This window comes from Podarcis tiliguerta (assembly GCF_965153285.1).
Source record: "Podarcis tiliguerta genome assembly, chromosome: 12".
In the NCBI taxonomy this organism is placed as follows: Eukaryota; Metazoa; Chordata; class Lepidosauria; order Squamata; family Lacertidae; genus Podarcis; species Podarcis tiliguerta.
Window position 1 is genome coordinate 34945065 of NC_139545.1, and position 16885 is coordinate 34961949.

Sequence of the window (16885 nt, forward strand, 5' to 3'; positions counted from 1 at the left end):
AAACAGCAGCTAGTGGAGATGTCAGCTCCTTGCTATCTGCTGTCCCTTTTGGTTCTGATTTGACCTTGCCCAACCCACCCCCAGTATGTGGCCCCTGACAAGATTAACCCAGAGGGAATGTGACCTTCAGTTAAAAAAAGATTGTCTACCCCTAAAGCATGGAATTTCACTGTGGTCACAGTAAAAAAAATATTTACAATTTCTAAATAATAAAGACTGGCCAACACTTCCAAGTGTAAACTCCTTTAGAAAGGAAAGCATGTGTTAAAGAGTCACCCACCCCATGCCTTTTTATATACATACACAGCTTGTAATAATATGAACATAAGGGTTTAATGCAAGAATCATCACTATATAGTTTATTATATAGAAACCAAAAATTTTCCACAAATATCATCTTTCAGTTTCCACATTTATTCAAAACTCATCGTTTTAAATAAAGCAGCATTAAAATCCAATAAATGGTGACGAAGAAGCAGAGGTAGAAAACAAAGACCACAAAGCATCTGTATGCTGGTCTTCCCATGTGTCTTTCATTAAATTTGAATCTTTGTTCTCTTGTATGCTTGAGAAACCCCCAAAATCAGAATTTGCTTCGCTGGTCTGAAATAACTGCAACAGTGCTTGTGTTGATGAGCTTTGTGCATTTTTTGTTTCTTCTGGAACAGGTAGTTCATCAGCCTGATGTAAACATAACTCCATTTTTTGTTTCTGATTTCCGTTTTTATTTCTTCCTATGGAATGCATGGCTTTTCTGCTGAGTTTTATTGGTGAGCTTTGTATATTAATGTCCGTCAACTCATTGGGCTCTTTGTTTGAGGGAGGACTAAGCAATGGCTTTTCTGGCTCTAGAAGGACCGTGAGTTCTCTCGGAAAACAGTTGCTTTCCACCCTAAGGTCAATTGCCGAACGAGTGTCTACCTTCTTCAGACATTTTGCTGGCAGAAGAACTGTATGGTTCAATTTCCGTTTTGGCTTTGATATGTTTTGCCTTTCACTAAACTCAGAGCCTGGAATCCGAGCATGTAGTGAGTTTAAATTTGTTGATAATCCTTGTAAATTCGGTCTTGAAATAGGCTCATAGTGTTCATAAATTTCAGGCAAATTTTTCATGCATTGTTTACTTTCTTTCTGGGGAGAAAGATGTACCAAGTTGGTTGATAAAGCAATCTCTGATAAATTTGAAGCTTTGGGCATTTTACCACTTTCAGTATTGCCACTGACTTTTCTTGATGCTTCTGAAGAACAGATGGTGTGATAGGAATAAACAGAACATGAAGATTCAGAGGTAGAATTTTTGTGTGCAGATTTAGGATACATTTCCAGGTGTTGAGAACCTTCATTCAGCGCCTGTGTTGTAATGCTTTTCCTAGAATACCACCTCAGTGAACTGTCTTGCCTCTTCAACCGCTCTTTCAGCTCTTCTGTTTTTGTTCCGATGAGAGGAGCAAATTGTCCAACACTACACTTCCTCCTAAAATCAAGGAAGTTACACATGTCAAAATGCAAAAAGAATTTTCAAAGAAGACATGAAAATTACTTACTAGTAGTAAATCATAAATAACACGGGCCAGTTGTGAAATGGTTACAGGAGGTTTACAAACTGACACAAATTTGGGCACCCGAGGAAAGGAACCATTATGCTTAGAGACCATCAAAGTGACAAACTATTTGGTACACACACTCTTGGTCTACAAGGAGAAGTCAAGATGCACGTATAATCTGCCAAATCCTATTCTGTATTTAATAATGGCAGTGGCATTCTTGACTCGGTGGCCACTATCAAGCTATATGTATAGCTCTGCCTCTTTTGCCTACTGATTCCTCAAAGCATCGCGGGAGTGGGGGGTGAGGAGAGAGAACCTATCATTGGAATCTCTTCTTCTGTCTCCCCCTGGGCTCCTTAAGCCAAAGACATTAGCCCTCTTTAGGCATTCTAAATGGAAGTTGGAAAAATGGGATAGGGAAGGTAGAAATGGGGAGACGTGTCTTAGTGTCACCCATCCACTCCACTGTGCTCCCATTCTGGTCATCTACAAGTTGGCAGGTGACGGTCTAAAACCGAGTACTTGTGGAGATCCCTTGTGCATTTTAGAACCCTGGAAAATCAAGGTTCTAAAATGCACAGGAAGCCAAGGATTTAAGTATAAATAGATTAATAGAATATTATAGGTTAAATAAGGTTAGAATGTGTTAAGATAATTATAGGACAGAAAACAGAGAAAGATGGAAAGGAATTGCTGAAATAATTGATAGAAGTGGAATACAAAAAGGGAGGTGTGAGGAGGTCGGTGAAATAAGTGAATGAAAGACAAGATATTGAAACTGTTTGAGTGTTTTAAACTGTTTTTGTTTGGCTTTGTTAGTTTAATGTGTTAGTGTTATGTAGTGTCTTTGTATTGTATTGTTCTTTTTTTGTTTTTGTTTTGTTTTGTAGTGTTTAAATTGTTCAAAAAGTAATAAATATTATTTTTTAAAAAATGCACAGGAAGCCTTCATGAGCACAGGAGGCTTGGCACTTCAGACTTGTAGGCAGTGACTGGAAGAGCAATGCAGGGGCGGGAAGCAAGCTAGACCAGGCAGAACTAGAAAATTAATCCACGCTGCCGCCCTACCTCCATGTGCTTACTTGACTTGTTTAGAATGCCTGAAGAAGGCTAAGAGGAGTTGGGAATCTCACTGAGCAGCAAAGCATGAAGCTAAGAAGAAGAATGTATTTGACATAGCTATTTCTTTTGGACCTCAGAGCCCAGAAGAAGCAAGTGCAAAGGTGGATTCTGGTGTTTGCCTTCCCATTATTAAGAAGAGTCAATGCAGTCTTTGCAGTCTCCAACTTTGGAGCCTTCCAAGCTCAAAAGGAAGTGGCAGTGATGGAAGCCAGGAGGCGGCAGATCAGGGGGATGCCATTGAGAGGATGGCAGAGAGTAAGGGAGAGGCAGACATATCTGTTAATCTTTCCTTGTTGCAGTCTACATTTTATATATATACATGTTATATGTCAGTTCATCCCATCTTATTTTACTTTCCCTCTGACTGCTAGAAAATTTCTCTCAGTGCATTCATTCTCACAGCTCTTGGAGACCATCATATTTGTCAAGCATCTTATGCAAGACACAAGGATTTAAAGATAGCTTTAAAGGTGCCAAGGATACAGCTAGATTCCTTGCAAGTAAGAGAGATGGCCTGATGAGCTGGCAGCATAGTTTTTGGAAACTGCAGAAACAGGCTATATAGTATATAGCAATTCTGATACCTATTATTGTATCAGTAATCCAGATCTTCCACCAGTCCTGTATGTGGTACTGCCTAATTGTCAGAAAGCACGTCATCTGTAGGTGAAAAATGCTGCTTATGGTTCTAGCAAGCCCTGTTCTTTATAGACAGAGCCTTCAAAAGAGATGAACACAAATTCTTTTGTGGTGCCTGTAGAAGCTACTTTACACAATAGCATCGGAAAGGCTGTTTTACTCTTTGGGGCCAAAAGATAGTGGGTTAGCTGAAGTCAGTGCAAAAGCCTCACCAAATAGTCATTGCTGTATTGCTGATCACTGCAAAACTGGATCTGTCATAGTGGCCAAGACCTATATTAATTTTCTACATCAGCTCTGAAAGCGTAGTGACTTGTGAGGAAACCTCTGAAGTGGAACAACCATGGAAGGGGAGAAGAAGGTACACAAAATAACCTACATTTATTTTTGAAAAGTTAGCTGAAAATAAAAAGTTATAAAATTGTTTACCTTTTAATTTTTGGTGTACTCAACTCTACAAAGTTACAAGAAAACTTGGAAATAATGTCATCCACAACTTGATAGTGAGAACTTTGAGCAAAGTTCTGGTGTTGCTCACTTTCAACATGCTGAAATTAGGGGGAAAAATGTATCAGCATTCCTAAATAAAATATTTATATATAAATGATTTATTCTTTTTACAAGAAGTTTTAAAACCACCATAAGGACCCAGTTGAGATTATATCTTGGCTTAATAAACCAATATATGTGTGAGCATCTTCCCTTGCATACAGAGAGCACTTTTGAGGCACAAGTAATCAAACCAAGAATACTCTAATTAACCATAGCTTTCCTTTTTATCTGAACCGGGAACTATAGTTACCAGTTTTGGAATAAGCCAGGATAGTAAACTATGCAAAAGGCTTGGCTTATTAAGCATTTATTGGTTTATTATGACTGTTTAAATGCAACCACAATCTACAATTATCCTTTTCCGACACCTGATGACCCTACAAAATTGTTTTGAAGTCTAACATTAATAGTATAAAAGATAAATGTAACATGTAAGCTTACATATTTTTATTTACTGTGATATGCCTGATTGCTTATGCTCCATTACGAGGAAGTCCTTATCTACAGGCTGTTCCAACCTTATTATGGAAGCTACCAGTCCCTGTCTGCAGACCTTTCACTATCTGGATAAAAGTACAGTGGTACCTCAGGTTACATACTCTTCAGGTTACATACGCTTCAGGTTACAGACTCCGCTAACCCAGAAATAGTGCTTCAGGTTAAGAACTTTGCTTCAGGATGAGAACAGAAATCGGGCTCCGGCAGCGCAGCGGCAGGCCCCATTAGCTAAAGTGGTGCTTCAGGTTAAGAACAGACCTCCAGAACGAATTAAGTTCTTAACCCGAGGTACCACTGTATGCTCCTCAAGAATATAGGGTGCTGGCTATTCTTGCTCTAATATATCCAACTGTACTACCCATCCACCTGTAGGGCATTGGCAGCCAAAGCTGCTAAAAATGAGACAGCTTTCCTTGAAACCTCGCTCTATAGCCAAATCACATATTGCCTAATTGCATATGCTGCTGTCTATGTCATAAATACCCACAAACAGAGAGACAAAAGCTACATCTTGGCTGTGAGTCCTGGAAGACCAGCTCTCTGCTTTGCCAGCCTTTTTCCACCTGGGACGGCAGGGCCCTGATTGACTCCAGCTACCAAAGCGGAGGCTGCTGTACAGACTCTTGGATTGGGATGTTGTTTAGGTGTTTTTATTGGAGAGTTTTGTTGCTGTTAGCAGTATTAATTTTCTATTTTTAGACCTTTTTATTATTTATGTGGGATTGGTTGTTTGATTGTATACATTGTGATGTGTTTTATTTATGACTACTTTTGTTATGTTTGTGATTATGTAAACCCTTTCATGTTTTAAACTGCCTTGAGTATGGTTTTAAATATGGAAAGGCAGCATACAAATAAAAAGATGATGGTACTAAGTTTAACTGATGCACCTTGGGGAGGGTCTAATCCTAATATAACCTGTCTAAAAAAATAATAATCTTCCCTTAGAAGAGAACAGCATTCACTGATTCCAAAACAACTATAAGAATATATAATATACACACACACAGCCCTGCTGAAGCTCCTATGCTTAATTTAGCAAGAGTATCAATGATATTGGCTAACATACCCATGGGAGGTACAACTTATTTAACATTACTTTACAGGAGTTTTAATACCTGGTGACTTAGTCACTTCCAAAACGTAAGCTATGTCTCATAAAATATTGAAGGAATTCACTTTCACCAAAAATGAGAAAGAACCTATGTCATTACAACCTTTATATCAGCTCTTTAAACTATCTCTATGAATGGGTCAAATACATAGGAATACAAGGTTTAATAAAAAATACGATCTCTCCTCAAATATTTGGAAGCAATTTAGGTATATCCATCACATGTAAATAAGCCACAATTATTTAGTTAATATATGCTTACTATTTGAAGGTCATCATACTTCTTCAGACAACATTCACAGTACCCTTTTCTCTTTTTATGTTTTGCAGGAAGCTGAACTGGGCCCTTCCCTTTGTCATTATTTGCTGGATTTCTGTTCATGAAAAAGAGAAAATTTATCTTACTCATATATTCTATAAGAGAATAAGCAAGAGCATCAAGAGCACAACTCAGGGATTCACAATAACTTTCTTCCATAGGAACTATGAGTTTCAATCCAACTATGATAGCACAATATTACTTGCAGCATTTTGATTCAAAGTAGCCAGCTGCATAAATATGGCCCTAGAACATCATGATTTAAAGATTTTAATGTACTGTTGAACTATATACCAACCCTGTGGAACTTAACAGAGAGACATGGATACTCAGTGGCTAAACATTTAGTACTGGAAGGTCTCTCCCCTGACCCCGCATTATACAATGTCTGGAAGACATGACCCAGCTAGCTACTTATAAGAAAACACAACCTCCCAATCTTTCCATTCCTGTTGAGCCCCCTAGCTAAATATCTTCTTTTCTTCAGCTGTGTTTCCCCTGCCCTCTGGCTCAAGCTTCTTCCCTCATCCACCTGTCCTCAAGAGATTTCTGCATATTCTGCACCCTTTCTTCAGCCACCATATTTTCTTTGGCCTCACTACCCTGTGGTTTGCTTCCTCTTTCTGCTCAGCTTCTTGTCAAGCTTCCTGTCCTCCATACATGGGTTCTTTAGTCCCAAACAAAACTAACAGTGTAGTTTTTCTCAGGGTAGTTTTTCTTTATTTATAAAATTTATAAACTTCTTTTCACCAATTTAGCATAATTGGATATTTGAGCAGAAAATAAGTATAAATGACTCATGCACCCACTCTTTCGCTGTGATAACCAGAGGCAGACTTATAGAATCCAGACTAAACTAGCAGTGTCTAACTGCTAACATATAAACTGAGCATTTAAAAATCCATTAAATCAAAGCAGCTTGTCTAATGGTGATGGGGGCTCACTAACAACTAACTAGTAGGCACAATAATGTGTGTGATTAGATTAACCCAAAATAGGACATGCTGATAAACTGGTCTTGAATTCTGTGTAAAAATACAAGCTTGCTTCCATCCTCTTTAGCCCTTTACCAAATTCTGGCACATCCCTCTTCAATTACCTTTGTTTATTCTCAATTTGCTTATGAGCAATTATATGCTTCCTTTCTGTTTCAAATGGACTGTAAGGTTTTGGATTGGAATAGTTGACAACAGGAAAGCTGGACAGTTGCAAGTAAAAGGGTCTGTAGCGTCTATATGAGAAAAAAATAAGGCAGGTTTACTGAACATACAAAAAAGCAATAAATATGTTAAAAGCTTGTTTTTCAGTAGTTCTTGCTTGCAATGTGTTATCTGTGGTGCATGCCACTGTGCTATAGCAATGTTGACACTCTATTATTCTTTGCTATATAAACTCTGTACCTCCCTTTTATAGGGTTCAAGCCACATATACACTTGTTCTTTTACTCAAGGTTTGTGCTTTGCAATAAATCACCTACTCTGCCCTCCATTCTCCACCTCCCTGTAGAAAAATAACCCAGTTTGAGAAATACTTTGATTGAAAAATTGGCAATGTTTTGTTCTCTGTCTATATACCGTATTTTTCGCTCTATAACACGCACCCGACCATAACACACACGTAGTTTTTAGAGGAGGAAAATCCGTAGGCATGCCACCCATAGGCATTCCCTCCATAACACGCACAGACATTTCCCCTTACTTTCTAGGAGGAAAAAAGTGAGTGTTATGGTGCAAAAAATACGGTACATAAATTTTGCACCACAGGTGGGGAACTTCCAGCCAGTGGCGCAGGAGGTTATTTCCCTTTGAATATGATGTCAGGTGTGGGGGAAGCAGAAATGTAGCTGTAAATGCACTCCCAATTGTGCACTGCCAAGAAAAAGAAGGCTTCAGTTCTCCAGCTGGATTAGCTGTGTGTGTGTGTGTGTGTGTGTGTGAGAGAGAGAGAGAGAGAGAGAGAGAGAGAGAGAGAGAGAGTTCACTATGAGAAATGCATGGTATCAGTTCCTGAGGAACTGACTGCCCAGGGCTTGCAAAGTGCTTCATGGAGGGGTTGTCAAATGCCCAACAGTCAGCCCACCTGTCCATCATCTTATATCATAATGATGCCAGGTGACTGGCAAGAGAGTTGTTCTGCCCACTTGTCAAAGTTGACCCATGGGAGTGTGGCCTGATAAGGCCACCAAATTTGTGCTTCCTTAGCATAATGCAGATTTTGGGTCAAACTACTAGAGAAGAAGAGACAAAGCTGAAGTTTTTGAAGAGCTGGTTACATTACAAAGATCAAAGTACCAATTTCTATGAAGGTGTACATACCTGGATTTTAAAACATCTAACAGAAAAAGGAGTAAGAAACAGTGCTTTTCCTTAAAAAAACAAACTAATAAATCCAAGGTATTTTGCTACTGTGAATATTACAAGCTGTTGGAAGTGGAGACTGTAGTCTAAATACATGCCATGCTACTGCAAACATGTGGTATTAAGGCTGCATTCCTATACAGTTACCTGGGAGTAAATCTTAGTGAACTCCCAAGATTGCACTATAAGAAACCAATGGATAGCCAGATATGGTATCTAGAGCAATTCCACTAATACATTGTATATCAGAATCTACCTTCTTATGACCCCCCCCCCCACGACATATAGAACTCTGCAAATTTATTTCCCCTCACTGTTCTATCATCTCTGATAGATTACCTAGCACAAAAGGAATTGTCTTACTCAAATCCTTCCAGCATATTAGAGTTTAGCATTGTTTTCCTGCAGATTATATTGTCATTGCATCAAATGTTGTCATCAACCTCCAAGAAGAAAGCAGATGGTTTGGAGGACATGTGTTGAATGGAGTATTAATTCATCTGAAAATAACACTTACCGTCTTCTGTCTTCAACCTTCAGAAAAGGATTTTTCAGCTTATCTGTTCAAAAGAATGTTTAAAAAAACTTTTTATTATTACCAGATTATACGAACATTCCTATTTCTAACACAGGTAACAAATAGCTTACGGAAAATTATACTATTCTATAAATTAATAACCTTGCCTAGAATAAACGATCAAGATTTTTCTTTTTAAACAATCAATACTTTTATTTTTTGTAAAATAAATAACAAGTCTTATTCATGTCTTGAATACTTACTTTTTGTTTTTTGATCAACTGACTCTTTTTCCTGTTAAAAAGAAATTATTATTATAGTTTATTCATTCAATTTGTTCAAATGTGCACGTTTTATAGTTGATTGTGTGATGTAGGAGACCAGAGCAGTGGACCAGCAACCAACCAGTCAATGAGAAGTATAGTTTTTAATTTTATTGGCAAAACTGATGAATTGTATTTTAAGAAAAGTCACATCTTGGCTACTTTTATAGTTATGTATAAGAGATGTAAAAAGACACAAGCAGAACATAGAAAGGCCTACAGCTAGGGGGAATGTGTACAACGAGGTTAAAAGAATTCTCTTCCCTGCATATTTTTTTCAAAAAGAAGCAAAAGAAAAAAGCAAGTCTCTCTCCTTCCTACCTGTAGCTAGCTATTCAGCAATTAAATGATCCCCTTAACAATACAGAAACAAGTTGACTACTTTATATATTATACTATTTGCTTAACTAGCCTAGTAGAGTCTATCCTTATCAGAAGCAACTCTCCTGGGCTTTTCACATCACTTGCTACAGCAGAAATATAATTTTCTAATATTCAATTCCTTGGGCATGCTAAATTTAGTTTGTTAAATAGCTTCTAGTTTTTTAAAAAAATGTAAACAAGGTAAGAGGAATTTGTACTACTGAGTTGTAATTCCTTAAAGTATTTTCAATTATTCCAATAAATATGTTTTTTTTAAAAAAATAAAGAATTCATCTAATACAATATTTAGATCACAGTAAGTGCTCTAGTGAACTTTTTAATTAATCAAATAGTTCAGATATTTTGCCTATTGGTAAAAACATGTAATATATTTACATAGTATATAAAATTAACATGGCAAGCTTTAGTTTTGTTTAGAAAAGTCAAACACGCATGTTAAATAGTATTTCAACAGATGGAAGAAATCAGTTGGCAATCCCATAATCTGTAAATTCCACTGAACTCAGTGGGGTTTACATCTGAATAGAAATGTACATAGGACTGCATTATGCATTTCCAGATCCGTGCCCGCCCCCCATGTTGATCACTAATAGGCTAGCAAAGTTGGGGGAGGGAAAGCTGTCTCTCCAGGTTATAGACACTACCAGACTCCTTCCTTTAGAAGGGCAACTAGGTTTTCTCCTCTTCCTCCACCACAAAGGCCCATTCGTTGCTCTCATTTCAGGATAAGGTGCTCACCCTCCTCCTCTCTTGGACCATGATCATACCAAAACCAAGTGGACACCCAAATTTTTCTGGTATAATGCACAAATGAGTAAACCATTATGCTACTTAGCTGAGGATAATAATTTGTCTATAGCCCATAAAGTATATATTTTTAAAGATATACCTTAAATATTTAAGGCATTGGTTTTATGATATTCAACCTGTTATTATTTTTCTATGGAATTAGGAAGATGTAGACTTACCGCACATTTGATTTCGGTGCTTGATTTCTTGATCAGAGAGATATCTTTTTTCTTCTGATCAATATACTTCTTAATATCTATTATCAAGAAGAAAAGATTATCAAAATTATTTGAAATTATCTTATTCTAAAACAATTGAAAATTCCCTGAAAAAATACTTACCATCAACATGAAGTATTTTCACTCCCCAACTCAAGGCATTGGACAAAATACTACCAGAGGGGATTAATTCCTGAAAGACACATATTTATAATACTTCCATTAACTAAAATATTTTTATATTCATGTGTATGAATATGCCAGCATCACTTAGGAGTGTTGCATGCACATTTTCACACTGTCCAAACCAAAGACCCATTAAAGCTGCATAAGCAAAATTAGCCAAAAGGGCTGTTAGAAAAGTTGCATCACTGAGAAACCCATTTCACAACTTTTACAGTCGGAATGGTTTACTTTTTGAAAACATTTCAGAGAGTTGCAAGTAAGAAAACACATAGAAGCAGACAGTGCAGGGCAGCTGTGGATCTGACTTCCCAGCAGCAGTTGGCTGCCGTTTAACCAGGACAGAGTGCTAGAGAAGTAAAGGCAATGAAGGCACACCAGCTAAGCCAATCCAGCACTCCTGCTGTTGCATTGAAGCAACCCTGACCTCACCACTGCCCTGCCTTGGTAAGCAACAGCAATGATGCTACCAGGAATCCCACTCCTGCCAGAATGGAGTCACCTTATTGAATGATACATACCTGTTCTTTTATTGCTTTTTCAACTAAAGATTTTCCTCTACTCATGCGTACCTATTTATAAGAAAGAAAGAAAGTACAAAACATTTGTGTTCATCACTAGTAGTCTTGCATAATGAAATGTTTAAGGCATAACTTTGCAAGGATTCTAAATATTTGTAAAACCCGCTCACACACTGGTTAGAGCATGGTGTTAATAATGCCAAGGCCACAGGTGTGATTCCAATACAGGCCACTTGCATATTCCTGCATTGCAGGGTGTTGGACTAGATGATCCTCAAAAGTCACTTCATACTCTACAATTCTGTTTCTAAAAAATGTGATACAGTGGTACCCCTAGTTGCGGACACGATCCGTTCCAGGGTGCCGTTTGCACCCAAAAAAGTCTGCAACAAGAGCGGTGCCTCTGCGCAACCACGGAGCGCGATAGAGTGCTTCTGCACACATGCGCAGAACGCTTCTGCGCATGCAGCAAAACCCAGAAGTATACACTTCCGGGTTTGCCACGATCGCAAGCCGAAAAGACGCGACATGAACCTAACGCAACACGAAGTATGACTGTACTGTTACTGATGTGATTGCACTATTATGTTGCATATTTATTGCATTTATATATTGTCTTCATATATCTTATGAGAAAGAGGATTATAAATATTTCAGTTAATAAAATTGCATGAAAGGGGTGCTATAGTACTGAATTTTCAGAACTGGTAGGGGATTTAAACCTTCAACTTCACAATTCTATGACATAAGTGGCTACATCACATACTCCTCTGTGTTTGTAGAATTTTTGGTCTATCCCTCTAAACCTAGGTCGAGCCATTACTATAACATTCTTAAGTAATGAATATTAAAAGGTTCAGCACAAATATGCCCACTACTGCTGATCTGTATATTTCTTTCTGCAGTTTATTTGGGTAATGAGCTGTTTGAAAAGACAGTGTATTATTACTAATGTAAATATTTTGGATAAAATTTCTGAAACGTTCCTATTTATATTAATTTATATTATATTATTAAACAGACTTAAGTAAAGCAACAGACTTCATGGCTGCGTATTTCAAAAACTACATCTTGACTTAACACAAAGTAGAACAGGTTAATGGTACCATAATCTATATTTTCATCAAGCCATTCTTTGCTTGACGCAACATTAGCCACAAACCGCAAACCCCGGCTAGTTTTGCAAGAAGAGAGATTAAATTGTAAAGAATGAGCTCTACTTGACTTGCAGCATAACTTTTAAAAATATATCTGCAGGGAAGGAGACAGGAATGGGACTTACTGTGTCCACTAGCTTGAATGAACTTCCTTCATGCCTGTCTCTTCTGCTGCTTGGATGAGGCGAACTGTTTCCACCATTATATACGGAGTCTGGGCTCGGGACTGGAGATATTTGTCCAAGAGTTTGAGCAAATTTTGCTTCCTTTTTATTAGAGATCAAATAGCTAATATCTTTGCTCAGGAATCCTTCCACTCTCTATAAATAAATAAAAAAGTATTCTTTCAGAACTTAGTATAAACCTTACAAAACAATGAAGAACTTCATACCAGTTTAACATACAATGCCCCCTTCACACAAAGCTGAGTGCTTTCCCCAGAGCACAATCCACACTGCTGTAAGTTGTGTCTGAAATGACACAGCCAAAAGGATGGTGCATGATCACAATAGGTTTTTTACACCTGAAAAAGGCCAGTCCACTAATTCATATGATTAAGCACATGAAAGTTAATAGAATTTTATCAACTAGAACTGGGTTTCGATTCAGGAGTGTTTCACAGAGATAAATAAATCAGCCACTTGCAAGCTCTCTTGGCTTACTATGAGAAGGGGGAACTAATGGTACCCAGCACTGTATCCAATATACCAAACTGGCCCCAGAACTTCATTAAAACTATGAGAAGCTTATACAGGGTGTGAGGACAGTAAGTAAAGGATTAAAGTGGAGGGTGAACTGCTCAAAGCGATGAAAGGTGCAGATTTTGGTAGTAGAGTACTATATTGATGTTATAATATGAAGGCAAGGCATCAGAGGACCAGAGAAGTCTGCAGTAATTCAGGTGAGATATGAGCAGGGCACAAACAAAGGTGAAGGAGCAGAACAGGAGAGTTGTATTTGTAACAACAGACTGAGTTTGAGGTGGAAAGGAGGAAAGAACAATCAAAGGGAAAAGGCTTCATGCCTAACCTTCAGGGTGAATGGTGAAACTATGGATAATATGTATGAACAAAGAAATGAGGACTTGGGAGGAAAGTAGAGAAGTTTGGTCTGACTCAACTTAATATGATATTGTAGCAAAAATGAGCCAGGATTATAAAGCACGTTGTAAATTAAGGACTTTAGAAATTATGAACATCATAACAGTCTGTTATGCAACCAACAATAGTTATATGACTACTCCTTTATACATTGATTGTTCCCAATTCACACACATTTTATGTGTAATCTTCATTTATATTATTACATAGTTGGTGAGACTACACACATACATTTAAGAGGCAATTACTAATTATTAGGGCTGGAAGCTTGGGAAGCTTCTGGGCATATAGACTGATTTTGAAGGCTCCCCTATTACAAGAGTACCTAATTTTTCAGATTAAAAAAACCAGAAACAGACTTACCCCTCCCAATTCTTTAAGATCTTTTGCTATTTTCTCAGAGAGGACATTGGATGGAATATCAAGGTAAAACACCTTCCCAGTAAGTGGTTTGCATTTTAGTTTATCTGATTTTGTGGAATCTTTCTTCACATTTTTCAGGGGAGGTTTGCTTCTTTCTGTTCTTCCTTGCATATCACCTATAATAAAAAGAAAAGAGAATTTGATAACCTAAGGTTTTTTTTAAGGAGTTTTAGAAGGGTTTGTGGGCAAATCATCCTGGGTAAGTAAAGCCATATTTCTAATAAATAAATAAAAGTATATTTGAACTTGTCAAGACTATACAATCCCTCTCCTCGTCACACAAGGTCAGATAAACAGCACAGTCCCCTCCTTCTTCATAATATTATTTATAGGATCGCAAAATGAGAAGCTATAGGGAAAGGCCAGCCATGGATCTGCTGGACCCTAAGCTTATGCATTCTTCAGAGAAAGGCTCAATTTGGGTTTCTCGGCTATGCCAGCCTGGAGCTATTACAGCCAAAAAAAAAAAAAAAAAAGGAAAAAAAGACAGAAACCCCATCACCACCTTGTACCCTGACCAGCCTGAGCCGACAGAGCTTCAGATGCAGAAGTCAATCTGCTGCTACTGGCATCTGGCTCGAGTACATGTAGATACTGCGTTCAAATATATGTGATACTATCTGGTCCAGGAGGAGCTACTCTTAAACAAGATATTCGTGTTTGAGAGAGCACCTGAACAAGCCGTACATCCTTCACAAGTGAATGTTGCACAATGATCTCAACTGCAAGTGAACCTTCTAATTTTATATGTCTACTTATGCATGGAGTAGATGGGGTTTGTCCATCTGGGAGATGGAAAACTCTGATCCTAAACCTCCATTGCCTTCTGGCATATATTTGGGAGGAGAAAAGGCTAAGGAGTAAACCAAACAAAAATCCACAAGACAGTTGGATGGCACCTTGTACGCCAACTTCTGGCAACTGCTGCAGCCCAGTTAGTGCCAAACATATTGCTCTGCTTTTCCTTGGACAAGGAATGAGGTCATGAGAGGGGTCTTGTTATTCTGGGCAGTCCAGGAGCTCCGTACAAACGGCTCAGGCTTTCGTCCCTGGGAGGTCACTTTGGTGCTGCTAAAGCAGTAGTTTGACTTAATCCCCAGAAGCGCACTCCATTTCTCGAGACAGATGGATGTCAACAACTTATGAACATATCTTACCGATTTCAGAGAAAGACGTTTCTAAGTAAATTTACTAGGATTGCAGCCCTAAGCCAAGAACACATCCCACTGAAATAAATAAGATTTGGATTCAAGTGGATGTGTTTCATATCAGAGTTAAAATATAGGACAACACTCTTACAAACACACATGCAGTCAGTTTTACTTTCACTTACAGATCCCAAACCTTCAAAAGTTTTGAATAAGTTCCTCATTAGAGCATTTAAAAAAACAACAACTGGCTACAGGATGAGTTTTTATATCCCAGCTTTACAGTACAAGGAACAAAAAGTCCAATCTCTATGACAGGCAAACTAGCTGCTTACCTTTTTGAACAATAAGCATAATGTTTAGCATAATTCTCAAAAAGCCCACAACAGTTTGCAGTGCAAAGCAGTTACACACACATTTGGAGTAAGTGAAACACAAGTTAAGTAACATCAACCCTAACGCATTAAGATACTGTAGTACACCACCCCAATTTGGTTTATTTACACATATATACAACCTGAGCCAACAATGGAAGGGTTCACAGTATTAACACTCCAGAAAGTTCTTGCTTCTTCCAAAGCCACAACACTTGGATTCAAGCAGAAATCAGGCATGGCTCAGTCTCAGGCTTCCCAGCCTATCCAACTACTAGATCACCTAACTCAATTCACAACTCTGGCCTTTGTCTTTCTAGCTACCAGCCAATTGAGGGAAGGGGAACCACCCATTTGTCCTCTGGCACAGAGCCATTTCCTTGTTACCTTAACTACCAATACTTAGTCTTAGGCCGTTATCTCACCAGGAAGCCAGCCTGGCTATTCAAGGATTTGCATCAGTGCTGGACCCAGAAATTTAAACCCCCCACTCCCCGCCAAATAATAAATATACAAAAGGTATCTAGATCTCATCAACCTCCTCCTCTAAGAAAATTTTGCCTCTCTGGAGTTCCAAAGAAAATGGGAGGAGATTTGAACTGAGATTCTGCCAAACAGCTTTGTCATCTTTTTTTCTTTTCTTTTGGTTGCATGGGGTGGGGGTTGGCAGGGAGAAGAAACAACACTTTTTTTGTCTGAACCTCTTTTCTGGAATGAATCTGTGAAGGGGCTGAAGCTTTTTAGAAGACATCCCTGTTTCAGAAGGCAGCCTTGTTTAGGGAAGTTTTTAATGTTTCCTGTTTTATCGTGTTTTTAATATGTGGCTGGGGTATAAATAATAAACTAATAATAATAATAATAATAATAATAAAGCACACTCCTTAGCGGACTAAAGGAAAGTCCTGGCACTTACAGGGGAGCTGTCCTTTGCTGCTGCTCTTCAAACCACTTGGTTTCATTTTCCTGGGAAGTCACATCTTACCCTCCTCGCCTCTAACGGTTACGACCTGCGAGGCAAAAAGAGCAGCGCACAGAAATTAAAACCACATTTTAAAAAGGAAGAACCCGAAAAGCTCTTTAAAGGTGGTGGGCGGAGACCCCGAGACTTACCGCCTCCCCGCCCCCCGTAGTCCCAACCGCCTCCCCCCCAAAACCTCACCCTGGTTTTCCCCCTCGTGTGGCCTTTTCCCCTCCCCGCCTGGGGGGCAGCGCCTGGTGTCCAGCGCCCGCTTCCCCTGCGCCCCCTTTCCGTGCCGCCGCCGCCTCCTCCTCCCCCCTCCCCCGCCGAGGGACGGTTGGCGTTTGAAATGTGCGTTCCCGCCGCGAGAGCCGACTCCCCCCCCCCTCACCCGCCGCCTCGCGCCCGACTTGCCGCCGCCTCCTGCTCACCCCAACGTGGCGGGGTCCATGGCGCCGGGGACGGGAGCCGCTCAGTGTTTCCGCGAGTCGGCCATCGCGCTAGCTGTCGCTCGCAGTTTCCCGCCTCTGCCCAGCAGGGCCTACCAGCAGCTTCCGAGGCCGGCCTCGGCTCTCTCGTTGGCCTGAAGGGCCGCCCGTGCCGGGAAGCGGAGGCGGAGGCGCCACCAACCAGCGAGGAGGC

General features: G+C 39.3%; 1 protein-coding gene across 2 annotated transcripts; it reads right to left on the minus strand.

The window, feature by feature from the left end:
- Window positions 1–398: 398 nt before the first annotated feature.
- Window positions 399–16814, minus strand: DBF4 (DBF4-CDC7 kinase regulatory subunit). Of its 2 annotated transcripts, none has more exons than XM_083405750.1 (13): window positions 16675–16814; window positions 16199–16292; window positions 13704–13879; window positions 12366–12560; window positions 11084–11134; window positions 10503–10572; window positions 10341–10417; window positions 8929–8959; window positions 8666–8708; window positions 6891–7022; window positions 5735–5846; window positions 3738–3856; window positions 399–1474 (listed from the first exon to the last, which is right to left on the minus strand). In XM_083405750.1, exons 2-13 carry the CDS (start codon window positions 16242–16244, stop codon window positions 448–450), a joined length of 2079 nt encoding a protein of 692 aa, XP_083261876.1. In that variant the 5' UTR covers window positions 16245–16292; window positions 16675–16814; the 3' UTR covers window positions 399–447. The 2 variants fall into 2 exon arrangements, with proteins under 2 accessions (XP_083261876.1, XP_083261875.1); XM_083405749.1 differs by lacking the exon at window positions 16675–16814 and adding an exon at window positions 16445–16611.
- Window positions 16815–16885: the final 71 nt, after the last annotated feature.